The 27,500-nt window shown below is 42.3% G+C and overlaps 1 protein-coding gene across 2 annotated transcripts in view; it reads left to right on the forward strand.

Annotated features, from left to right (window-relative positions):
• Positions 1–4,170: 4,170 nt before the first annotated feature.
• hm13 (histocompatibility (minor) 13) overlaps positions 4,171–27,500 on the forward strand; it is a 29,721-nt gene continuing 6,391 nt past the window's right edge. The window contains exons 1-11 of one of the 2 annotated variants that reach the window (XM_079239070.1): positions 4,171–4,532; positions 11,244–11,279; positions 17,045–17,143; positions 17,251–17,333; positions 17,407–17,495; positions 18,733–18,818; positions 19,383–19,508; positions 21,380–21,437; positions 22,205–22,325; positions 22,424–22,526; positions 25,382–25,467. In XM_079239070.1, coding sequence (XP_079095196.1) covers positions 4,308–4,532; positions 11,244–11,279; positions 17,045–17,143; positions 17,251–17,333; positions 17,407–17,495; positions 18,733–18,818; positions 19,383–19,508; positions 21,380–21,437; positions 22,205–22,325; positions 22,424–22,526; positions 25,382–25,467 — 1,112 coding nt within the window. In that variant the 5' untranslated portion in view covers positions 4,171–4,307. The remainder of the gene's footprint in view (positions 4,533–11,243; positions 11,280–17,044; positions 17,144–17,250; positions 17,334–17,406; positions 17,496–18,732; positions 18,819–19,382; positions 19,509–21,379; positions 21,438–22,204; positions 22,326–22,423; positions 22,527–25,381; positions 25,468–27,500) is intronic. The other variant, XM_079239071.1, reaches the window with a different exon arrangement.

Raw genomic sequence — 27,500 nt, forward strand, 5'->3', positions numbered from 1 at the left:
GTTGGAGGTCAGCGACCATTTTCCAGTGGAAGTGAGACTAAAAAGCTCCGCCCTCCTCCTTCAGGCCACGCCCCTCCTGATCCTCCTCAGTGTTTCTGCGATCGTCAGGTCCTTCCTGTCGGATCTGTGATGATTTGTTTTAAAGTCACTCATTTCCTGTTTATCTGCTCTCGTCTGTTTGGTCTCTTTAAACAGGAATCAGAAGCTGACATGGTTAAAAGCAACTTCACCTGCTTTAAACAGGTGTTGTTCAGGTACAAACGGATCATTAGTAGAAACAGTGTGTGTCATCAAGCAGCCTCAGACAGGGAATTGAACCACCGACTGAGCTGCTGTTGAGCCAGATCTCTGGCAGACTCAAACTCCGTGATTTAAAAAACAAACAAACAAACAAAATGTTGCTCAGAATGAAAGAAAACTGATCCTCAGGTTGGATTTAAATAAAAACACTTTTTTAACATAAACTTTTTACATTTTCTTGAAGTTAAATGTTTTTCTGGGCTTTTTCCCTTTGTGTCTTCCACATCTTCCACAGAACCAAAACTTTTACTGATTTTAATAGTAAATAAAGTTATGTTGAACTTTAAAAACTTTGCCTGTTGACTCTATTTGAGTTGTTCTGTTAAATTTAAGTCTCTGACCATTTTGGTTGTATGTCACCCCTTGGATATCCTAAATCTTTATTAAATTGTTTTATTAAAAACATTGAAATGTCTCCTTTAACAGCCTAAAACACATTTGTTCATTTTTTTTCTTTTTATGAAAAATTGTTTTTCCATTGACGTCACCTTTTTTCTTGCTTCCCTTGTTGCTTTTAATGAAAAATACTCAAAATACAACTATTAAAAATGCACTGAAGTGTAAATATTAATCTGTTGCCATAAACATCTATTTGTTTTAATACTAATTATGTTTGTTCTAAATAAACTGATATTATCTGAAGTAACGATTGCGTTCTGTACCTGGGTAAGCCTCCAAATGAGCCTGAACATCAGGAAATGACATCACTGAAGGTTTTTAGGCGCCGGACGGCCTGGTAGCTTCCTCCTTTTACCTGATTTGTTCATTTATCTTCTGATATTTGGGTCGATGACTCAACGCTGTTACTAAAACCAGTTTCTTCCACCATCATTCCCATATTGAACCTGTTTGTTTCGGAGCCTGACAGTCCAGTAAAAAGTGTTTCTGTGTTTCCTCAGAACCTTGTTCCTTCCACCAGAAAGCAGCAGGTTAAAGAGGCTCTGACTGGGTGTGGTGGATCCCAGAGGATCTGGTTCCCCTTGTTGGGATCCACCACACACCAGTTATAGCCAGACTGAACAAGCTGGTCAGGAGGACCTGCTCTGTCCTGGACCGTCTCCTAGGTAAGCACTGACTAAGCTGATACTAGTCCTGGACAAGACGCCCTTCCCCTCCTCTATATGACCTCCATTCTGTAGGAGGTTCTGCTGTACCGGTGGAACTTATGGCTCTTTGAAAAGGAGCTCTTCAAAAGACTGGTTCATTTATGTGTGAAACTTTGGGATGAGAAACTCATTACAGTTGAAACCATTTTAAGTGTTTAATAGGTGGGACATCGAATATCATCTTATTCTAAAAAATGGATAATTTGGACATGTGGGCTGAGCATGCAGACTTCTCTGCTCCTTTAGTTTGGCTTGCTAAGCAGACATGTTCAGTGCCCACAGCTCAAACACCTGGTCTGATTCTTCTGCAATCAGGCCAGGATTGGTATGATTCTCATCTTATCTTATCTTATCTGTCTGGACACGAACATCACCAACATTAACATCCCGTTATTAGACCATGGTGATGGTTTCTGTGCAGACATTTACGATACTGGTGCTGGGTTATGTTTTGTTGTTTTTTTTTTAATAGTGACTTGCTCTCATGACTGATTTGATGAAGCCACACCCTGACAAACCAGTGACCAGCAGTCTGGAGTGGTCGCCAGAGCCCTGGCCAAGTAGCTGCTAAAAGTATCTACTCTGCCCAGGAATCCTGTAATGAAAAACCCTGTAAAACAAGAAGGGATGAGTGAAAAACTGCCTTTTTTTTTTTTTTTTTTTAAAAGAAAAAAAGGAACTTTTACAACATTTAATTTGACAATGTTCTATTTGTGTTCAGCTTCCTACAGTTGATCCTTCACAGATTTGGAAAGCAGTTCTCCCTGACTCTCTGCTTCCAAAATAAACATTCAAAGATCTTTATGTTGCTAAATCTTTTTTTCAGAATAGTCCAAATGAGCTATTTGGCAAACCAGAAAGAATGGTATTAATCAGGTGGGATCAGAACTAATTCTCTGAATATCTAAAAAGTTGCTTGCAACTGGACTTAAAGGGGTGTTTCAGTTTTATAAACTTAAAAAAAAAAAAAAAAAAAAAAAAAAGGTGAGTGGTCTTGTTTGTGTTTAGGCTGAACAGAATGTGTTGTGTTCAGTCTGGGAGGACTTTTTGGAGCTCCATTTTTGGTTTGGCATCTTTTGTGGTTTTAAACAAAGAAATATTGGAATTAAAGCTTATGTTTAATATAAAAACTTTCTATTTGAATATACGACTTTTTTCTCTTAAAAAAATCTTGCATGGACACTTTGCGTGATGTTGGGGGAGGTGTTGTCAGTCATCCTCTGCGTGTGGCGGCGCTGCAAAAGCCGTCCCACCAATGAAGAAGACGCGTGACGTCCTTGTGGCAAAGATCGTTTACTCAATATTTTTGTTTAGATGTACCACATGGACAAGAATCCTCAGCATGTGTCTGCGGCTCAAACTGAGAAATGCTCCTTGGATTCTGTTTGCTCTGTAAATACTGAAGCATACAAGCTTTGCTTGTGCCTATTTTGTTCTTGTTATAATTGATTGTTTTTTTCTTTGTTTTGGAAATGGACAAACTGATTGTGACTGATACAAACAAACAAACAAACAAAAACTAACTAGTTAACTAACTAACTATACTTTTAGACCCTTTTGAAAGACAAGAGTTAGCTTTTCTTTCATTAATGCATCCCAAATTGATTATTTAGAAAGTAGAAACAAACCAGGTTCAATTAGAAAAAGAAAAAACAAAAAGTCTTTCAGGATTCAGGAGTGATTCTAGGATGTCAACTTTTGGATAAACAAAACAGAAATAAAGTACAGAAGGACTGAAGCACATAACCTACAAATAAAATACAGGTGTAGTTTGCATGAGTAGCTTATAGTCTGCTTTAACTTTAGATTCCAGACTGCATTAATGTGTATATTATAATTAAACAAAGATGTGTAAAATTAAAGAACCGCAACTTGAGATATTAAGTAATGAAAGTTGTGTTTTTTATGTTTAGACTAACAAAATGAAATATAAGAAACATGGAAGCTGGCTGTGCAGGTATATAAATTCAAATAGTTGCCACTGTCTGCTTTCCATTCAGGGTTGTCTAAACCAGTGTTTTTCAACCATTGTGCCGTGACACACTATTCTATTCTATTCTATTCTATTCTAGTCATTTAGCAGACGCTTTTATCCAAAGCGACTTACATATGAGTGAGAACAACACAAGCACGAAATCAAACAGTAGAGGACATCGTAGGGAGGTGGTGGTGGACTGTCCAGTTGGATGCAGGTCCTTCCATGAAGTTCTACAGGCTTTTGTTTGTTTACTCCCGTCCCACCCAATAATATCACCTATGTTATAATACAAAGAAATAATACCATAAAGTTTGTTGCAAAGAACTGGGCTAAGTTCTCCGCCTTTCCAATAAATATAGCTATACTAAGTGTTAAAGTGCTCCTTGAAGAGCTGAGTCTTCAGCTTGCTCTTAAAAGTAGACAGGGACTCTGCAGAGCGGACAGAGTTTGGGAGTGTGTCGTGAGAGATTATCAAATGATCAAATTTCACCTGATTGGTCTAAAAAGCAGCTCTGTGTTCATCCAAACAGGTGGAAGATAATAAAATTCTTTTTTCTTGTCTTTATCCTCTTTTGTATTCAAGACACACAAGATGACTTTATATTAATAATATGGCCTTTAAAAAGAAATCGGTTTCTGGTGTGCCTTGTGAGTTTTCAGTGAAAAAAGGTGTCCCTTGGCTCAAATAAGGTTGAAAAACAGTGGTCTAAACTTCCAAAGTGTTCTCAGAACTCGGGAATGTATCAGAGTGAGGCCTCTTCTCATCGGCACCTCTCTGCGCAGTGCTTTAGGAAACGTGGCCTTACGGAGACTCCAGCAGCACCTGGTAGATGAATGAGCACCACGCAGCTTCCTTTTCCACCCGCCTGTCAGTCTCCTACCACAGCCTCAGCAGCCCTCTGAACCCCCCTCTTTAAACAAGCATGTCTGAGGCAGAACAAGCCCCGGCCTCGGCTCCGGAGGCCGCTGCTGCCGTCCTGGACGCCCTGAACGCCACGGACTCCAACGGGACCGCGGTGCTGAACGCCACGGCTAAATTCGTGGCCACTGCAGAGGGCACGGCGCTGGCATACGGTAGTCTGGTCTTCATGGCGCTCCTGCCCATCTTCTTCGGAGCCCTGCGGTCCGTGAATTGCTCCAAATCCAAGGTAAATTAGTAAAAACAGACCGGAGTTTCAGGGGTCTCGGTAGCCGCTAGCATCCACCGGTTAGCCGGCTCAGCTATCCGCTCGTTACGTGACACGGAGCGAGTTTTAAATCACATTAAAATCACATTTAAAAAACAAAATAACTGGGAAACGACAGTGTTGATGTTAAATTCAGCAAATGTGTGTTTAAACTGGTTAAACGGGGAACATTTAGAGGCGGAAGGATACCTGTAAACAGAGCTTCAAGTGGAACAAAATAAGTGGTGGTTCTCCCTTTATGCAAATATGAGACAAAATATGTTATACTTACATGTCTATAAAATAATATGTAGATTAATAGTTTTATAGCACAGAAATGACAAAAAACAGCAAGTTCTACATCAAATCCACGTTCAAAGTTCAATGGAGACACTTTTATGAACTTCTAGCCTCATTGCTAGACATTAAAAATAACACTGAAAAGTAAATAGATAAACTTAATTTCATTCATGAATTAATAATAAAAACAATGCAACATTTTTTTAAATAAAGTATTTTAACTACAAATATGCAATACTTTTTTTTGTTAGTGATATTTACTATTTTGTATTATTTATTTTAATGTACTCTACAAAATAGTTATAGAAAAACATGTAATCATAATTAAATTGTGTAAATCTTCTATAAAATGTAGCTGGATCATTTTCTCTTCCTATTTATCACAAAGACAAAGTTGCGTAATTACATTATGTTGTATCATATATTTATTTATTCTCCAATAAGTGGAAACGTATTGGATAACTCACTAACATCCACTGAAATGGTTTATTTACAAAAATACCCTCCTCATTCATGAATATGCAGAAAAAGCTTGTAAATAGGTGTCCACTGCAGGGACACTATGCATGAAAGGGTTAAAAACAGAAAAGGTTCTACATTAAGACTTATTTAGCTTCTTACCAGACTAAATTTAACAGTGTAGTACTATTACACTTTTACTCTGAAATATGTTTTTCCCATCTGTAGGCCTGATCCATAACACTGAGTGATATTATCTTTCATTTAGAAATAATCTTCAAAAACTCAAAATACTGACCAGACATACACTTAGTCTGCTGCATCTGACCTTCATGTCTGGTGTAGTACATGACTGTTAGTAGTACTACTGTAGTAAATGACTGTTTGTAGTACTACTGTAGTAAATGACTGTTAGTAGTACTACTGTAGTAAATGACTGTTAGTAGTACTACTGTAGTACATGACTGTTAGTAGTACTACTGTAGTAAATGACTGTTTGTAGTACTACTGTAGTAAATGACTGTTAGTAGTACTACTGTAGTAAATGACTGTTAGTAGTACGACTGTAGTAAATGAGTAGTACGACTGTAGTAAATGACTGTTAAGTAGTACTACTGTAGTAAATGACTGTTAGTAGTACTACTGTAGTACATGACTGTTAGTAGTACGACTGTAGTAAATGAGTAGTACGACTGTAGTAAATGAGTAGTACGACTGTAGTAAATGACTGTTAAGTAGTACAACTGTAGTAAATAACTGTTAGTAGTACTACTGTAGTAAATGACTGTTAAGTAGTACGACTGTAGTAAATGACTGTTAAGTAGTACAACTGTAGTAAATAACTGTTAGTAGTACTACTGTAGTAAATGACTGTTAAGTAGTACGACTGTAGTAAATGACTGTTAGTAGTACGACTGTAGTACATGACTGTTAATAGTACTACTGCAGTACATGACTGTTAGTAGTACGACTGTAGTACATGACTGTTAGTAGTACGACTGTAGTACATGACTGTTAGTAGTACGACTGTAGTACATGACTGTTAGTAGTACGACTGTAGTACATGACTGTTAGTAGTACGACTGTAGTACATGACTGTTAGTAGTACGACTGTAGTACATGACTGTTAGTAGTACGACTGTAGTACATGACTGTTAGTAGTACTACTGTAGTAAATGACTGTTAATAGTACTACTGTAGTAAATGACTGTTAGTAGTACTACTGTAGTAAATGACTGTTAGTAGTACTACTGTAGTACATGACTGTTAGTAGTACGACTGTAGTACATGACTGTTAGTAGTACGACTGTAGTACATGACTGTTAGTAGTACGACTGTAGTAAATGACTGTTAGTAGTACGACTGTAGTAAATGACTGTTAGTAGTACGACTGTAGTAAATGACTGTTAGTAGTACGACTGTAGTAAATGACTGTTAGTAGTACGACTGTAGTAAATGACTGTTAGTAGTACGACTGTAGTAAATGACTGTTAGTAGTACGACTGTAGTAAATGACTGTTAGTAGTACGACTGTAGTAAATGACTGTTAGTAGTACGACTGTAGTAAATGACTGTTAGTAGTACGACTGTAGTAAATGACTGTTAGTAGTGCGACTGTAGTAAATGACTGTTAGTAGTACGACTGTAGTAAATGACTGTTAGCAGTACGACTGTAGTAAATGACTGTTAGTAGTACGACTGTAGTAAATGACTGTTAGTAGTACGACTGTAGTAAATGACTGTTAGTAGTGCGACTGTAGTAAATGACTGTTAGTAGTGCGACTGTAGTAAATGACTGTTAGTAGTGCGACTGTAGTAAATGACTGTTAGTAGTGCGACTGTAGTAAATGACTGTTAGTAGTGCGACTGTAGTAAATGACTGTTAAGTAGTACTACAGTAGTAAGCAAGCGTTCTGCATCTAAACCGGTCTTAATACTTTTGAGGCAACTATTTTTTATAAAACAAGAAAACAGACGTGTTTTCCGCCATGTTCACTGCTGGTGTGATGAAAGCGTCCCAGGTTGTTTGTTTACATATCAGTCCGCGTTGTTTACCTGCCGTCAGACTTTCAGCTGGACACATGTCATTCTGAGGGTCTCACACACACACACACACACACACACACACACACACACACACACACACACACACACACACACACACGCGCGCAGCATTGTTTGTTAAAATATCCTCCAGGTTACATGAAGCCGTCCTGAGGACAAAGAAGCAGCACCAGGTGTTTTTTGGGGCTTTCCTCACATGTGCAGTAGCAGCTGGAGGTCAGGGTTGTCCAACTCCAGTCCTAGAGGGCCGGTATCCGGCTGGTTTTTGTTGTTTCCTTCCTCCAACACAGATCCAGCTGCTTCTTGTCAACATATTTATGGATTTGGGTCAAGTTGTAGGCGATACAGGCGCTGTAGACAGCCCCGTTGTAGGCGATACAGATGCTGTAGACAGCCCTGTTGTAGGCGATACAGATGCTGTAGACAGCCCCGTTGTAGGCGATACAGATGCTGTAGACAGCCCCGTTGTAGGCGATACAGATGCTGTAGACAGCCCCGTTGTAGGCGATACAGGCGCTGTAGACAGCCCCGTTGTAGGCGATACAGATGCTGTAGACAGCCCCGTTGTAGGCGATACAGGCGCTGTAGACAGCCCCGTTGTAGGCGATACAGATGCTGTAGACAGCCCCGTTGTAGGCGATACAGATGCTGTAGACAGCCCCGTTGTAGGCGATACAGATGCTGTAGACAGCCCCGTTGTAGGCGATACAGATGCTGTAGACAGCCCCGTTGTAGGCGATACAGATGCTGTAGACAGCCCCGTTGTAGGCGATACAGATGCTGTAGACAGCCCCGTTGTAGGCGATACAGATGCTGTAGACAGCCCCGTTGTAGGCGATACAGATGCTGTAGACAGCCCCGTTGTAGGCGATACAGATGCTGTAGACAGCCCCGTTGTAGGCGATACAGATGCTGTAGACAGCCCCGTTGTAGGCGATACAGATGCTGTAGACAGCCCCGTTGTAGGCGATACAGATGCTGTAGACAGCCCCGTTGTAGGCGATACAGATGCTGTAGACAGCCCCGTTGTAGGCGATACAGATGCTGTAGACAGCCCCGTTGTAGGCGATACAGATGCTGTAGACAGCCCCGTTGTAGGCGATACAGATGCTGTAGACAGCCCCGTTGTAGGCGATACAGATGCTGTAGACAGCCCCGTTGTAGGCGATACAGATGCTGTAGACAGCCCCGTTGTAGGCGATACAGATGCTGTAGACAGCCCCGTTGTAGGCGATACAGGCCGTAGACAGCCCCGTTGTAGGCGATACAGGCCGTAGACAGCCCCGTTGTAGGCGATACAGGCCGTAGACAGCCCCGTTGTAGGCGATACAGATGCTGTAGACAGCCCCGTTGTAGGCGATACAGATGCTGTAGACAGCCCCGTTGTAGGCGATACAGATGCTGTAGACAGCCCTGTTGTAGGCGATACAGATGCTGTAGACAGCCCCGTTGTAGGCGATACAGATGCTGTAGACAGCCCCGTTGTAGGCGATACAGATGCTGCGCGTGAAAAACCTTCTGCTTCCACACATAATTACAGCGTCAGGTGTGTGTGTAGCTCAGTAGCCAGATAATCATTTATGCTATAATGTTGAAGAAAACAAGTAAAAAGATCCATAAAAACGGTAAAAATGACAACAAATTTATAGTGGATTAATTTGATTTATTTAGAAAAAAAAGATTTTTTTTTAACAAAAAGAATCGATTTTAAAACTGTGAAGCAAAAAAATAGAGATTTTCGATTTTTCTATTTGATTTTCCCACCCATAATCTTTGTTGTTGAATTGTGTCAGATTTTTTTTATTTTTTTTTTTGGATAAAAACATCTTAATGATCAGTAGTTGAGATTAAAAGACGGATCTCATTAAAAGGCTTGAAACTATCCCAGTTGGTCAGATTCTGATTCGATCATCCTCATTTGGGTCCCAGTTTCATTCCCATAGAGAGGACCGGGTCATGCCTGTTGCTGTTCCTGTTAGTGTGCATGTAACATATGGCCATGTTTGCGTTTTATTTCCTGACTGTGCAGGCCTGTTTCATCAGCCATGCGGCTTGTGTTGCATTGTTCACGTTATTCAAAGTTAATTTTGGGGGAAAAGTTACTGTGATGGACGACAGGGCCGTACCAAAACCAGCTGATCCATGTTTGATACAAATACACTGCTTGTGGTTTGTTTTAAAAAGGTTTAAAATGATGAACGGCAGACATTAACATTGATAAGACGGCAGAAAAGATTCACACACAGCTTGTTTTCACAGGAGATGTTTCTTCTTCTACTGTTTCTAGTAAGTCAGACGTCAAGATCAGGTCTGACTGAAACTGTATCCTGATTTATCTCGCGTGTAAACGTGGGATTATTTCAGCTATAGAGTCATATGTCAGTGGCTGCACTGAGTGGATGTCTGTGAATTTACATACAGTATTGAATCCACTATCATACTGTAGTAGTTCTACAGCCTCCCCCCCACAGGGGGTCGTTCATGTTTCATTCACAAACTTTGCACCGTTTCATTAATGAGACGTGTCTGAGGAGTGCAGCGCAGATGATTCGTCCTTATAGAGCGGGGGGGATGAATCGAATTTTAATCTCAATTACGATCTGGGTTTTCATCGATCATAAAAATAAAAGGGTGTGATTATTTTTCTCTCTGCAGTTTCCTCTCCTGTTGTCTTCAGCTGCTAATCGCTTTGCTTTCATTCAGACACTGTCGCCAACTTGGAGACTTTCTCGCTAAATCTGGAGACTTTTTTTTTGTTAAAAGCGACAAATCTAGCAGCTTTTACTGGAGTTATTAGAGATTTTTCTGGTGTTTTGGCGACTGACTTGAAGGCACATATTGTTCTGCAGTTACTGTAAGGAAGGAGCAGTGGGAGCCTCTCCCGTCCTAAAGCACTCCCAGGTAGCCGTCTCAGTCGGCTCCGGCTGCAGGTCAATGTAGAATAACTGCAGTAGATTGTGGAAGTTCACCTAAACATAGTTTATACCGTTGTCAGTGACAACTGGCTGCATTATTTTCCTATACATAGTTCGGCCAGTTAAACACTGTAATGTCCCTCCGTTACGGGGCGTTACCATAGCAACGTGTTACCCAGCTGGTTCAGATCAGCCGTCTTTTAACAGGTGAATGAGAGAAACGCGCTGCAGCCTGACAGCGGTTGTTTGGCATAAAACGTACATCCAGGCCAACGTAAAATAGTTCCTATATAAGCGGTAAAAGCAGAGTTAACAACTCGGAACCGTCCATTAGACGGTTATAATGTACGACATGGAGTCTAGAACACCACGACGCGCAGCGTTGTTTATAAATACTGGATAATTGGGTTAAATAATCGAGATCTCAATTTCAGTCAAAATAATCCTGATTATAATTTTTGTCATAATTGAGCAGCTCTACCTTATTATGAAGAAAACATAGTTACATGTTAGCAGCTGCCTTAAATTTAGTTTTAACGGAAGCCAGAAAACATAATTTTAGTCAGAAGCAGCGAATTAAAGCTTCAAGCCAAACATGGTTTCAACACGGGGGTCGTCAGGGAAACCGGTTGGGAACCACTGCATTCGTACAGACGTGATTGGCCCACTGTGTTCAGACATGTTTGTGTCTGAATCCGACTCATGAACTTTAGCACAAGTCTTCCTCACTCTTCCTCTCCTCTCGGCCTTCGTCTTAAAATAAACAACTTTAACCCTTGATGATGATGATGATGATGATGGTGTGTTTTCTGCAACTGGCTCCCAGCTGGTTGGTTGTTGCTTTTGGGTCCTGCTTCCTGTCGTCCTCTTTGTAGCCCGATCTGATCACTTTTTCTTCCTGTCTGTCTGTGCACATCTGTCTATCCATCCATCCATCCTGTCTGTCTGTCTGTAGGAGCTCGGAGAAAATGATTACGATTCTGGGTTCAGAGTGAGTATCAGAGCACACTGCCTGTTCACAGCACCAACACAACATCCACACCTCAGCTGCGGCATCCTCCACGAGAAGCAAGAACTTCTTTATCGTTCTCGAGGTGTCAAAAAGAAAATGGCTAGGGCTGTGAATCTAACGACAAATCGATCTTTGGGGTGACTATTCGATTCAGTCGATTCTCTATTCAAGCAGATTTTTAATTGATAATCATTACAGTTCAGTAACAAAAGGTGTGAATTTCCCAAGTAACTTCATTCTTTTATAAGCTAGAGAGAACTGAGAAATTATTCGGGTTGATTTGATTTAAATTGCGACATGTACAAAACATTTTTTGCTTGTCATTTTTCTTCATTTCAATGAGGAAAAAACAAAGTGGCCAGACTTTCATTCTGCTGCTATAATACCCAAAAAGACAAGTAAAAAGATCAATAAAAACAAGAAAAATGACAAAAAAAATTATAATGCATTATTTTTATTTTAAAAACTTTTTTTTTTTGACAAAAATATTGATTTTAATATTGTGAAGCAAAGAAAATCCAGATTTGATTAGATTCCCCGGCCCTAAAAATGACGTGAATTTGTTTTCGCAGACGTGATAAAAGACAGTTCTCGTCCATAGACTGTATGTAGAAAGATGGGCGGAGCCTCTGTGACGTCACCCATAGGTTTCTGAAGAGCTGAATTGAAGCTCGGTGGGCGGTTCCTACCGTCACCATCTTCGCAGCGTCGTGCGTGTCATCTCGTCCGGAAAATACAAATATGGGCAAAGAGGTGGAGCTGAGAGGACACGCCCCTAAATATGCCAAATTTTGAGATTAAATCACTTTTAAACGGGTGAGTTAGAAAAAAAATTCACTCCCCCCACGGTTGTCATGAAGGTAAACCTGACCTATTAAACCGAAAATGGATTTTTGTACCAGGCTATAAACATGTTTATTTCTGCTGTAAACATGTATATTTCTGCTGTGAAGTTGGTCTTTTTAACATGGGAGTCTATGGGGATTTGCTCTGTTTTGCAGCCCCTAGTGGATGACGGGGGAACAGCAGTTTTTGGCACTTCTGCATAGGCTTCACTTTTAACCGACGGAGGTTGCCGCTTGTTCTCAACATATTGAGCTGGCAGAACTGTTTTTCTTGTGGGGCTCCGATAAGTATTGTGTGATTGGTTGGACATTCGAGGTGGGCGTGGTTAAATTGAATTTCCCTTTGGGGATTAATAAAGTATTTTTCATTCATTTTCATTAATACGGACAAACGTGAAGCAGAACGTTGCCACTCCCACATTTTTTCTGATCCAGGTTAAACGGATTGTTCTGGTGAAATGGCTGATTGAGGTGGTGAGAAAGTACAAACATTTTTACAACATGAGGCAATAAAACACATGAATGCAGCCAGGTGCAACCTGCCCTGCTGCACATAAAGTTTCTTGTTCAAATATGAACCAACAGGGTGCACATAAAACCAGAACTTGCTGCGAGCCATGATCCCTGTCCGTTGCAGACGATGCTTCTCATGAATAATGAATGGCCCGGGTGAAGAGTTTTTCTTGTTCTTGTGGCCTTGAGAATGAGAACAAAGTTGTTTCTTCTCGTGGAGGATGTAACAAGCTGGACTGCTCCACCCATCCGCAGCTTTCTGCATGAACGGACACGGCTGCACTTTTCAGTTTAGCCAGTACATGTTGACAAGTTATCTAACAACAAACCGTCTGGAGCCTGTCTGGTCCCAATTTAGCTACTTAAGGATAAAAATAGTTATGTTTAATAATTTCCACAAACTGAAGGCGTAAAGATGAATTTTCATCCATCCTGCTGGCAGTTCTGCCACATTTTCCTGATGAAGAGCCTAAAGGGAGCATGTAAATGTTAGATTGCTCCCAAAACAGCGCCTTGGGGAACTCCATATGTAAGAGGAGCTGGATTCCAGATTCTTGTTTTCTGAGGTCAAAGATAGACAATTTTGCTTGTTTAAGTATATAAAGGTCATTACAAACTCGTAAAATTGCAGTTTCTGTTCTAAATCCGACTGAAACGTGTCGGGAGCGTTGTGCCCACAATTACTGTCCTCGCTTATATTTACATTTAAATGTGGAAGTTGTGCGTTTGGTCCATAGACCATATATGAAAGATGGACGGAGCCTTCGCCAGTTAAAAGTGAAGCCTGTGCAGAAAAATGCAGTTCCCCCGTCATCCACTAGGGGCTGCAAAACAGAGCAAATCCCCATAGACTCCCATGTTAAAAAGGCCAACTTCACAGCAGAAATATACATGTTTACAACAGAAAAAAACATGTTTACAGCCTGTTTCAAAAATCCATTTTAGGTTTAATAGGTCAGGTTTACCTTCATGACAACTGTGGGGGGAGTGAATTTTTTTCTAACTCGCCCGTTTAAAAGTGATTTAATCTCAAAATTTGGCATATTTAGGGGCATGTCCTTTTGATTGACAGGTACCCGATCTCCCGCTTCAAGTAAGACGAACGTAGAACAACCGCAGTTTTAACCGGTTAACAACGTGACTTAGCTTTAGCCCGCTTACCTTCATCAGCTGGTTAGCTCCGGTTAGCTCTTAGCTACAGAAAGCTCGGAGTTCGCTCGATGTCAATAATCCACCATGACGCTCACAGCCCCCCTCCTAGCTCCACCTCTTTGCCCATATTTGTATTTTCCGGGTGAGACAACGTGCATGCCTCTGCCAAGATGACAATGGTAGGAACCGCCCACCGAGCTTCAATTCAGCTCTTCAGAAACCTACGGGTGACGTCACAGAGGCTCAGTCCATATTTTTATACATTCTATGTTTTGATCTGACATTTAAATGGATGACGAGTCGAGGTCGGATTGTTTTCATCAGTTTGGTGCGGATGGTTTATTGCTGAGTTCATGAACCTGGTCTGTGGGTTGTTGTTGATGTAGACCAGTCTTAACTAACGTAAAAGGTGTGCTTCTGTTTACTGACTGTGTGAGCAGCTTGTGTTTGTGTGTGTGGTGTAACACAACTAACAGCTGCTCGGACTGGTTTCTGGATAAGTACCCTGTTGTCTTTCTGTCCTCTTCCCCCCACGCAGCACAGGCAGATGGCTGCCTGTCCTTGAGCCGGGTTCTGCCGGAGGTTTCCTTCCTGTTAAAAGGGAGTTTTTTCCTTCCCACTGTCGCCAGTGTGCTTGCTCAGGATGGGAGATTGAGTTGGACTCAACTCAATCTGTTGATTTCCTTATATAGGCTGTTATAAATTGGCTTTCATCATGTTTTTTTTCCCAGTCTGTAAAGCGTCTTGAGATGGCATTGCCGTGATTTGACGCTATATAAATGAAGTTGAATTGATTTGAATACCCAGTGTCTTCAGCTCCAGTTAAACGTCAACTCAAACTGGTCAGTTAATCCCATTCCACCAGCAGGAAACACACTCTCTGCTGTAAACGATGAGATGATGCAGAGGAACGATCAGAGCGGAGTCGCTGTGACAGCTCCTCCTCTTCATCTTCCTCCTCTTCATCTTCCTCTCTGCTGTCCCAGTTTGTGTCTCATGGGAGGAGAATATAGATGGAGGTGACGACTTCATCTTCTCTGCTAAAGCAGCTCAAACCTCAGGACTAAACACACACTTTGTAAACTGGATCCTTTGCCAGTGTGTGCCGTGTGTTGTCATAGCGACACAGCTGATTAGTGATGGTACAAAACTACAAATATGATTAAAACAGTTTATTTGATGACATCACTATTTGTTGTGTGTTGTGGCGTGAGAGAACTTTCTACAACAAACAACACTGCACAGCTTCTTCGTGTGTTCAGCCAGAGGCTTCTTCGCCTCCGCTGCTCATCCTCTAGTTTTTTACTCAACATAAAGACTCAGAACAGCTTCATGCTGCAAAATAGGGTTAACACAGTGTTGCTCAGTTCAGAATCTGAGTTCAGAGTAACTTTATGGCTGGAGACAAGTGTTTGCAGGGATCAGATGCTTGCAAACAGCGGAGATATAAAATCTATAAAAGTGAACGGTTATGCTTCAAAACCTTCAGATATGATGGAGATAATCTGGCAGCAGCAGAACAACAAAGCTTTATTCAACTGTTGTTAAACTTCAAAGAAAATTATGTTCATGCATTAATTTTACTACCACAATGCGTGAAATGTAATTAAAACCACAATGCAATAACTTCCAATTTTCATCAGCCCATATTTTATTCCTGATAGAACATGCACAACATATTACATGTTGAAACTGACCTATTTTAACCATTTTATGGAAGTAGGAGCTGTGATGGAGCATCTGTAACGGCTGGGATGGGCTCCAGCTTCTCTGCAATCCACAAGAGGAATAAGGGGTAGAAGAAAGAAAAGTAGTAAAATAAAAACGACTACAAGAGCATTTCACATTTAATCCGGTTTATTGACTACAGTAGAAAGTAGTGCTACTGTTGCCACTACTACAGTAGTAGTTAACTGGCAACGTCAGTAACATCACTTAGTATAAAAGGAGCATTTCAGTCTCAGATGTAAAGATGAACAGAGGTTCAGCAGTTTGAGACAAACAAATGAGAAAAAATGTTAATTATAAAGAAATTAACCCCCTTTGTATTCATTAAAAGATTCAGAGAACCAGGAGGAATCTGTGTGATTGGGACCAGGCTAAATGTCAAGCTGAACACTGGTGATCTTAATGCTGGTTTATACTCTCACAGCGACGGCATCAGGCAGGTCGGCTACGCCGTGGCTACTGACCTCTTAGGACTTTACATGCATCCCGGCTAAATGAACACAGCCACGTGGAAGTACTCCGGTGTGGTTATGTGTTTCTGGATGTGTGTCAGTGGCTGAATTAATGCCTAAAAGAGGACATGCTTGCTGGAATTGAAGCGGATGCAGCCCTGCTGCCATCTGCAGACCTTACGCTCGCGTACCGACACGCAGTCCACCTGCCTCCGCTACGCGGGCCCAACCTGACACTGACAACCGGCCTTTTTGGGTCCTCGTTTTGGATTAAAAGTCATCACGATTCTCTGGTGCAGGGATGGAGAACTCTGGTCCACCAGGACCCCAATCTGCAGGTTTTGCATGTTTCCCTGCTCCAACACACCTGCTTCAAATTAAGTGGCTGTGCAGAAGTGGATAATCTGTTGGAGCCATTTGGTTAGAATCAGGTGTGTTGGAGCAGGGAAACACAGAAAATATACTGAGGACCTGGATTCCCTCACCCCTCTTTACTGGAAACCAGTGCATGGACTGGGGAAGACATCCACACATGCAGGTTAAAGCTCCATCATATGTGGAGAGGATCCAGAAACACGCCGTCTTCTCTGGACCAAAGCTCATCTAAAATGTTCTGAGTGGAAACCTGGATGAAGATGTGGAATAGTTAGTGGACAGCATGGACGGCGTGTCCTGCAGACTAAAGAGGAGAGGGAGCATCCAGCTTGTTATCAGCCTGCATCTCTGATGGGATGGGGTTGCATTAGTGCCGATGGCGTGGGCAGCTTCCACATCTGGGAAGCTCCATCAATGCTGAAACATCTGCTCCCATCCAGACAACGTCTCTTTCAGGGAAGACCTTGCAGGTTCCACCATGCTGGACCACGTCCTGCATCATCACAGCAGCATGGTGGAACAGGAGAACTGGTCCACACCTTTCACCGGTGGAAAATCCAGCATTCGGCTTTACGTTTCACCAGGATCCCAGCAGCTCTGTTGAAGTGGACTTGTATTAATGTTTCAATGAAACCAGTCTGGGCTTCATCATCTCCTCTTTTCCGTTGTGTTTTCTCAGAATGCTGCCGACATGCCGGAGACAATCACCAGTCGGGACGCCGCCCGCTTCCCCATCATCGCCAGCTGCACGCTCTTTGGCCTCTACCTTTTCTTCAAGGTGAGTCGGGGTCTCTCGGTCCCTCCTGCAGGGCCCTCATGTGGTGCTAAATGGATGCATTTCCCCATTGAAGGTTTGTTCATCACTGGCTTTTTGTTTTGGTGCAGATTTTTTCTCAAGAGTACATCAACCTGCTGCTGTCGGTCTACTTCTTCGCCCTGGGCGTGCTGGCGCTGTCCCACACCATGAGGTAACGCAGCTCCCATGTCAGACTGTTGAAAACAAGATTACGGTTCGTCACACTGACCCGTTTCCTCTGTCAGCCCTCTCATGTGCAGGATCTTTCCAGCCTCCCTCCCCAACAAGCAGTACCAGCTGCTCTTCACTCAGGGCTCCGGAGAGTCCAAAGAAGGTGAGAATGTTCACATAGTTTGTGCAGGAGGTGTTGATGAGTTTGGTTCCAGTTCTGGAGCTGAATTAGTCCAACTTCAGCTAAATGGAAGGATCTTTACACACACCAGGAAGCTACCATCCCAACATGCAGCGAGGCGACATGGCGAGGAGCTCTGCTAAAAGGCATCCAAAGCAAACACAGTTCAAACACGATGCAGTTACACGGGAATGTGAGGAACATGTGGCGACGGCGCTTCTGATCGTCTCTGCACTTTACGCAAACCAATTGATGTGTCGCATCAGAGCAAAGACTGTCGACTCCAAAGGTCATCGCAGTGACCTCATCACTGGGACAAAAACTCAATGTCTGTCTTTTGGTCTTTTTTTGGTGTCTTTTGGTGTTTTTTGGTGTTTTTGGTGTCTTGGTGTCTTTTGATGACAGATTTTATTCCAGTTCTGACGACTTTTATGTGTTTTTATGTCTGCTTCTGTTTGAAGAAGTGTCACGACGGTCCTATTTAGGAAAAGACTTTTATTATATGGACTCTGATTGGTTGATCGAGGTGTCACTCATGAAAAGATTTTTATCAGTAAAATTTGAGTTTTCCACTTTGGTACTTTGACGTGTCATTTGACGTCTGTTTATGTGGTTCCTACTGGACTTGCGCATGTTAAAATATCTGTAAACACACACACACACAGGTTCCCATTTTTACCTTCTAGTTTTACACAATTACTAATCAGACATTAGTACTTGATGATTTCCAGATGAGTTGTGCTGCTATTTGACTCTAAATGTAGGCTTCTCTTAGGCAGAGAATAAAATGGAAGTTTACTGACACAGTAACACGTCTTGATTCTGACACGTGTTGTAACCTCACATCTCCGCTTTCTGTAGAGACGAAGGACACACACAGGCCTGTAAGACGTATCTTAATTTATTTTAGGTGTAATTGTTTGGGTCATGTTGGACAGGAGGGAGATTAAAATGCCTCGTGGTGAAGAGGTTAAACTCCAGCTGGATACACAGCTCTCCCAATGGGGACTGAAAGCATCACATCCCCGTTTCCAGTTGTTTGTCTGCTGCTTGTCTCCATTTTCATTTAAACAACTTGCAAATTGTTAAGCAGCACTTTTTTATGTTAATGTTTTGCTTTCTGAAAAGGAAAATAAAATTCTGACTTGTCAGCTGACTGAAATTATTTTTTAAAACTGAAAGTATGAAACTAAACTCCAGCGTCTCCGTCTCTTTGCAGAAATCGTCAATTATGAGTTTGACACCAAGAACCTGGTGTGTCTGCTGATCAGCAGCGTGGTGGGGGTCTGGTACCTGCTGAAGAAGGTAGGTCACCGCCCAGATGTGTCCAGCTGCAAAGAATATGCATCTGTGGTTTTTTAATGATTGTACGAACAGACGGCTTAACGTTATGAATGCAGTAAAAACAAAATAAATGACACATTTAAACAACTGTTAATATTTACATTTGAGCTTATCTGTGTGTTGATAAAGTTGTTTATTTGGGTTAAATTTTTTAATATTTCTATTGAGTTGTTTTTAAGCTTTTTCTTTGAATTTTGCTCTTTTTTTCCGTTTTTTTTTTTTTTTTTTTTTTTTTTAATAAGAAATTTGGTTTTAATAAATCTGGTTTTGCTTCATAATTTTTTTTTTATCTCAATTTCATTTTTCTTCCAACTTATTTTGTTTCCTATCATATCTATAAATGTCAAGAGCAATTAATGGAGGGTAAAAGGATGAATATAAGATGAAATAGGTCAGTTGTTTTCAGCTTAAGTGAGTTTTATAGTATTTATTTACTGTAAGTTTGACGCTTCTTCTACTTTTAATATAAATGAATATGATGACATCAACCAGTCAATAACCTGTATGTTTGTTGTGACATCACAGCACTGGATTGCCAACAACCTGTTTGGTCTGGCCTTCGCCTTGAACGGGGTGGAGCTGCTCCACCTGAACAATGTCAGCACCGGCTGCATCCTGCTGGGGGGGCTTTTCGTCTACGACGTTTTCTGGGTGAGAAAAGTCAAAGCTGCTGCAGCTCAGATGTATAGATCTGAACCCACTGATCCACCTGAACCAATCCTTCATCAAACTAATCAATAAGATCTGCTAATCGGTCTGGTTGATGGCAGTCTAATGAAAACGATGAGAATCTCCCGTTCCACCTCATCACCATGAGAATCTCCCGTTCCACCTCATCACCATGAGAATCTCCCGTTCCACCTCATCACCATGAGAATCTCCCGTTCCACCTCATCATGATGAGAATCTCCCGTTCCACCACATCACCATGAGAATCTCCCGTTCCACCACATCACCATGAGAATCTCCCGTTCCACCTCATCATCATGAGAATCTCCCGTTCCACCTCATCATGATGAGAATCTCCCGTTCCACCTCATCACCATGAGAATCTCCCGTTCCACCTCATCATCATGAGAATCTCCCGTTCCACCACATCACCATGAGAATCTCCCGTTCCACCTCATCACCATGAGAATCTCCCGTTCCACCTCATCACCATGAGAATCTCCCGTTCCACCTCATCACCATGAGAATCTCCCGTTCCACCTCATCATCATGAGAATCTCCCGTTCCACCACATCACCATGAGAATCTCCCGTTCCACCTCATCACCATGAGAATCTCCCGTTCCACCACATCACCATGAGAATCTCCCGTTCCACCTCATCATCATGAGAATCTCCCGTTCCACCACATCACCATGAGAATCTCCCGTTCCACCTCATCATCATGAGAATCTCCCGTTCCACCACATCACCATGAGAATCTCCCGTTCCACCTCATCACCATGAGAATCTCCCGTTCCACCTCATCACCATGAGAATCTCCCGTTCCACCTCATCACCATGAGAATCTCCCGTTCCACCTCATCACCATGAGAATCTCCCGTTCCACCTCATCATCATGAGAATCTCCCGTTCCACCACATCACCATGAGAATCTCCCGTTCCACCTCATCACCATGAGAATCTCCCGTTCCACCTCATCACCATGAGAATCTCCCGTTCCACCTCATCATGATGAGAATCTCCCGTTCCACCTCATCACCATGAGAATCTCCCGTTCCACCTCATCACCATGAGAATCTCCCGTTCCGCCTCATTATGATGAGAATCTCCCGTTCCACATCATCACCATGAGAATCTCCCGTTCCACCTCATCACCATGAGAATCTCCCGTTCCGCCTCATTATGATGAGAATCTCCCGTTCCACCACATCATGATGAGAATCTCCCGTTCCACCACATCATGATGAGAATCTCCCGTTCCTTCATCATCCTGATGCTCAGTTTGAACTTTAGCCAGTTTTCTTCATCATGTCTACATGATTAAAAGCACAGAGTTGCTGCCATGTGATTGGCTGATCAGATGAATATTAACAAGCAGGTGAACAGGTGGATCGGATGAAGTGGACGGTGTGTGTAAATAAAATAATAAATATTGTGTTAAAATACATCCTGAAAAACTGCAAATCCAAATATGAATGGTTGAATATTTTCATAAATATTTAACACGAATTTCCTAATGCTGTTTTTTTATTTCAACTTTTCAAAATAAAAGTCCCCCTTGCCTAAATAACACCTGAATAACTTATCTAACGTCTAAACTTAATCATTTTGCTGTTTATGTTCACTACATTAAATCAATTCGTAGCCTGAATTGTTTTTGTTTTAACTAAAACATGTCCAGATGTGTGCTGTCCTGCTCAGGAGCTTTTTTATTCCAACATAGACCAAAAAAAACCTCACATATGATTCATCAGGTTTATTATGACCTAATTAATGGTAACTAACAGAGATTAACAGCTGAGATCGGTACCAGCAGTACCTGTTATTCACCTGTTCTACCTCTGTCTCTAGGTGTTTGGGACCAACGTCATGGTAACGGTTGCCAAGTCATTTGAAGCCCCAATCAAATGTAAGTGTATCAGACTGTATTTTAATGTTATTGTGTCAGTTTTGACACACACTGGGTCCACCCTGCTCCATGCTAGGTGGTCGGCGTCCACGATGAATGTTCAGCTTACTATTGATTTTTCTTTTTTTTTAGATAACAGGAATCCAGTAATGATGGATTATTTATTTTATTTCTCACATGGTCATATAAAAGGTAAACAAGACTTTACACAAAAAAAAAGAAAAAAATAATTGGACTGATTATTTTATTTTTATCTGCGATGGATAAAAGGCAGGGTGTACCCTGCCTTTCGCCCAAAGCCAGCTGGGATAGGCTCCAGCTTCCCCGCGACCCTGAATTGGATTAAGTGGTTTATAAAATGAATGAATGAATGAATATTTAATTTTACAGTGTTTAAAACTCTTAATGATTTGATCCCCCTGTAGGGGGCAGCGTCACTCCAGAAGATGTTGGCGTACGTATGCTAACATCTAACGTAGCAGTATGAGGAGAAACTAAAATACTCTACCCAGCATTGGTGTCCAAACCACAGTTCAGACCCCAAGTAGTTAAATGTGTAAGAAACACATGAACCAACACAGAGCAAGCAAGCCACACCAACAAGGTGTCATCACTGAAATGTAAATCTCAACTTGAGCTGAGTTTAGTGTAACTTTGTAGCCGTAACAGATAACCTACCACTATAACTGACCAGTCTGCGATCTGGAAATGGAAAACAAATAGCAGAAAGCTAAATACTGCTGATGATGGTAACATTTGTCTTCCAGTGGTGTTTCCTCAGGACCTGCTGGAGAGAGGACTGGAGGCCAGTAACTTTGCCATGCTGGGACTGGGAGACATAGTCATCCCAGGCATTTTCATCGCCCTGCTGCTGCGCTTCGACGTCAGGTAACGCCTCGTCCTCTCTCCTTTGTCCTCAAACTGAGAACTCATCTTTTTTTTTTAGATGTTTGTATTGATCAGTGTGATCTGTGTTTTCGCTGCAGCCTGAAGAAGAACAGCAGGACGTATTTCTACTCCAGCTTCCTGGCATACATTTTCGGCCTTGGCCTCACCATCTTCGTCATGCACACCTTCAAACACGCACAGGTACGAGGCGGCGGGAGCGTTGTGTGACGAAGCAGCAGCGTCTGGACAGTGTCGGTCATGCTGGGGATCATTTTGAACAGCTTCCATGATAGATTAGAGAAATTATAAACCAGTTACTGTTTCTTGCATTGTTTAGCTCGAAAATTCATGAAAATATTCACAAAAGATCCAGACGTGTGTTTAGAGTGGTGAGACTTTGTGTTGAAATGAAAATATTTTAATAGTTTTATGACTAAATTAAGGAAGAATTTCAGCACACTGATGATTTGATGAACATAAACCAAAGCTAACTCCTTTTACAAATGCAATTTGCATACTTTGTGCTCATTTGCATACTTCTGAAAAAGTAGAATGCACGACGTCACCGTAGACTGGAAGTTGCAGTTAAGTAAATGTTTGGCATGATTCTAGAGATGGATTGTCCAAATCTTAGCTCTGTAGGACAAACTGGTATTTTTATTTTTTTATTTTTTTTTCTTTTAGGGAGGTTTCCCAAATTTTCAAATCAAATCAAAGATACTTTATTCATCCCCGAAAGGAAATTCAAAGTTCACGCCAGCTCGTCCTAGGTTTGACATTCAGACACGTAACATTAATGACAAAAGAAGAACACCAGAACCAAGCTGAAGCTTCGGCCACGCAGCCAGTTTTACCGGCGCCGCCTTATAACAGATAAGAACAGAGATACATTAGGATCATTGGGGGGGGGGGGGGGTTGAGGGGAAAAAAGGTCATGTGACTCCGGGCCGCACGAAACGATAACGTTGTAGCGCCCCCTAGATTTGAATGTTTTTCCAATATGTGGCCACGTGTCCACTTCCTCACTGGGTTCATACATTTCCTCTGATTGTTATGTTATGTTGTTGGCTAAAAGGTATTTTGCCATATTTAGCGTCTTATTCCGATACGCTTAACATTGTCAAAGAACAAAATGTTGACAAAGTATTTCTTATTTCTGGGTTTCTAATTTTATGAGCCTAATTTTCGCAACTTTTGGATCTAAACCATCATAGAAGTTAAGGAAAATTGCTTCAGCATATTTGGCTACGTAGATCTAGAAACATTTCTTTTTAGACAAAAAATAATCAATTTGAGACAGTTTGGGCATCATCCAAGGAGTCTGGCACGCCAGACTGGAGTGCTCTATACATTCAGTACAGAGCGGCTCAGTCTGGAGTACCTCTCCTTCACAGAGATTCGCATCAGTCTTAAACAAACCGGTCACTCTGATTGGTTGAATGTTTTGAATAGGTGATGACGCAAGACAAGAGTCTCCTCAGATCAAGATGGCGTACGGACGTGGCGGGAGTTTGTTTCTTTTTGCCATAAATGCAACACCGAGTTGCCTGTAACACCATGTAGCCTCAGGTTTTTACACCAAAAGGTCATATATGTCTTCTGTACTGCATGCCATGTTTGTTTTCTTCTGTTGCGTTCGCTCCACTGAACACTTCCCATCGTCACATCCGCCATTTTTCTGATTGGTTTACTCTGCACTTGTTTGTCCCGCCCTAGAAATGCGTTGATGTGAGTCCCCAGACCTCTACGCTGGTACAGTCTGGCTTGCCAGGCTGGGAGTCTGGCACCATATCATGATTAACTTTGTGTCTTTCGGTTTTCATATAAAATGCCAAAATGTAATTACCTTTGCCATAGCGCCACCCAGTGGCTGACTGGCGTGATTTTTTTTTTTCCCTCTCTTGTCCGCTAATGCCATCCAGGTTTGGTCCAAGCCAGGCGTGTCCGGCTCTGGTCCTCCAGGGCCACAATCCCGCTGGTTTTCCATATATCCCTGCTCCAACACACCTGACTCAAACTATCAGTCATTATGCAGAACTTCATTGGCTGTTGGATCCATTTAATGAAAGCGTGTTGTAGCAGGGATACATGGAAAACCTGCATGAGAGCGGACCTCGATGACCGACTTTGGACACACCTGGTCTAAACCTTGTAAATGTTGTTGTCCATCTGCGTATGACTGTCAATTCTTTTGGTGCGACTATCGCTGTATTTAAACCTTCAGCTTCATGAAGCTTTGAACAGATAAAGGTTGTGTCCGAATGCCCACCTTATTCCCTACATGGCGCTCACGCCCTTTTCTAGGGGTGTCCAAATGTCCAGAGAGAAAAGAGTGCACTCAAAATTACCGACAATGCAAAGTATTGAGCATTGATGGTCACTAGAGGGGTCAATGTAGACCACAATGCATTGCAGGCAGCAGCTCAAAGTTGCGCCAAGTGACACAAACGTCAAAGCAGGTTAAAAAAAACTATAATAATTTAATTTTATATCCTTATTTGTTGAATAAATATGCAACAAAGAATAAAATACAATGTAAGAAAATAAAACTTTTTCAGGAGTTTGGATTAAATTTGGAACGACGTTTGGTGGTTGCTGCGGTAACAGCTGGTAGTCATGTGATCTGTGACGAGGCGAAAATAGTCGACCTCGTGTCCGAGTTCGCTGTGCAGTGTGGTTTATAGTGTAGTCCTATGTAGTGAATGAGGGTTAGGGTGGACATTCAGACACGGCCAACGTGTTGATTCACGCTTTTCTGGAGTTTTTAGTGAACTGCTGCAGACTTTTAACAGCGTTATATATATATATTACACTATACTGTACTGATAGATATATTTTACAGTTAAATGTAAATATTAGCTTCATGTTTATACCAAGATGCTTTTTACAGTTTGGGATTACAGGGAAATAAAGAATCTATTAGTTTTGGGAAGAAAGCAATAAGACAATTGGAGCTTAAGAAGCCGTTGACTAACCTAATGATCAATATTCAGCAAATAAAAACTGATCAGCGTGGAGTTTTTATTGATGAGTTCCTCCCTGATCTCCTTCCACAGCCCGCTCTGCTGTACCTGGTCCCCGCCTGTGTCGGCTTCCCCGTCGTCGTAGCACTGTTCAAAGGAGAGCTCACGGAGATGTTCAGGTGAGTAACCATGGTAACCGCCCATCCTGCGTGTAATGTGACGCGGGCAGCATCACATTCTCCACCTGCCCCAGCGCTCCATCTTTACACCGTTACCATGGAGACAAAGAGCTGCTGTGAGGACGTCCGACACTTCCTCCGCTCTGATGGACCTTCTGCAGAGTCTGAACATTTTTATCTCCATCTAGAGTTGCTTCATTTTTCACCAACATGCACATCTAAACCTGATCAGGGTTCAGGACTGGACTCTGTGACCAGTCCATGTGTGGAGTGATCCCTCCTGGTCGCTGGACCTCTCTTTCACAATCTGACCACATGAATCCTGCCACTGTCTGCTTGGAACACGGCCGTGCCATCGGGGGATGGAATAATAACTCTCCCACATAAACTATGTTCCTGAACTGAGACCTGACCAGTCGCAGGCCCCCCCCCCATACTATAGACCCAGACTGCCCCCACAGGCATGGACAGAAGGCTTGATGAGTGTATCTCTACACTTGCCTCTCTTCCCACCCTGAAGCCCCCCTCCCTCTGGAAGTGGGTCAGTCTGGACTCAGACCACATGACTCCCCCAGCTCCAGAATCCAGTCTTAATGGTTGAAACTGAAGCTTTTTTTCCTGGTTAGCCTCGCTGAGTAGCGGCTACACAACCGTTCCTTCACCATGCTGACGTAGGCATAGCACTGGTGGGGATCTTTATGATGAAAATAACTGTGTTTTCATGGATCACTGGTTGTAGATTTACCATACAGAGGATTACATGGATTATAACACACACACACACACACACACACACACACACACACCCCCAGGTAGAATATAAAATGCCTGGAAAACGTCTCCAGTTGGCTGAAAGGGAAGCTGTCATCAGTTTACCCCGTATGGTTCCACACTGCTCTTTCTGAGGAGTTATTGGGAATAAAACATAACACTTGTGGTTTGCATGAGATCTGCTGGTGCTTAAAGGGTTAATCCTGTAGATCAACTTTTTAGCCTTTTTCTAAATGCGTTATTTTTGCATGAAGATCTATTGAATGTTGCATCAGAAGCATTTTTCCTTCTCATCGCGACAACAGCTGATGGTCGACACACTCACCTTCATGGAGCCTGACTCGTTGTTTTAAACCATCTGATGTCAGCATCACGTCATTCTAGATGATTTTCCACCACGTTTCTTCCTGGAAACGCCCCGACTCCCCACCATCTTCCAACTGGCTTCCAGTTTTACTGGTTTCTGCAGCTCATGGATGTTTTGTCTGCTTGTTGCCAGCAGTATGAGCCTACAGTCGTATCGTTGCATTTTCTTACGTTTGTTTAGGAGATGAAGTCAGTTGGAGTTAAATAACTTGTTGCAGCTGGAACATCATCGATGCAGGAAATAATTCAGTCGGCGGCTCCTACCTGATCGCTTAGACATGCGTGTCCAGCTCTGTTCTAAGACAACCAGGATGGATTCGTAGATCTGGTGCTGTTCCGACAGCTGCTGTGTTCCACAGCAGGACGTTTTAACGTGACTGAAACTTCCAGGAGATCGGAGCACCGACCCCGGATCGGGTCTGGAGACGATGATGGACTTGTTGAGGACGGACTTTTTATTCCTCCAGTTTCAGTAGAGTCAGGATTTCTCTGATCATCAGGAACAAACCCACTTTTCACACCGGATTTCCTCTGAAACGCAGCAGATCGCTCCGGAGCCGGTTGCATTACGTTACCATGGTGACGTGGTAATAAAGAGGTGATTTCCAGGTCGTCCTGGTGGAAACTGCCGTTTGTCACGGTGGGTCAGGGTTGGAAGTAAGACGAGACTGTCGGGTGCAGAGTGAAGCAGGACGTCTGGATCGAGACATGATCGTTATGTAAACTGCATTTCTGTGTGGTGAGATGACTTTGTAGCAGTCTGTCATGTGACTGTCTCCGGGACGATGGATTCAGACTCAGACTGTCTGTTCCAGCTCTTTCTGTGACGGGTGTGTGTGTGGTGTCCGACTGCGCCACACACACCCCGTTTGTAATAACGGCTGAAGATCTGACTG

The sequence above is a fragment of the Telmatherina bonti genome (assembly GCF_933228915.1).
Source record: "Telmatherina bonti genome assembly, chromosome: 4".
In the NCBI taxonomy this organism is placed as follows: Eukaryota; Metazoa; Chordata; class Actinopteri; order Atheriniformes; family Telmatherinidae; genus Telmatherina; species Telmatherina bonti.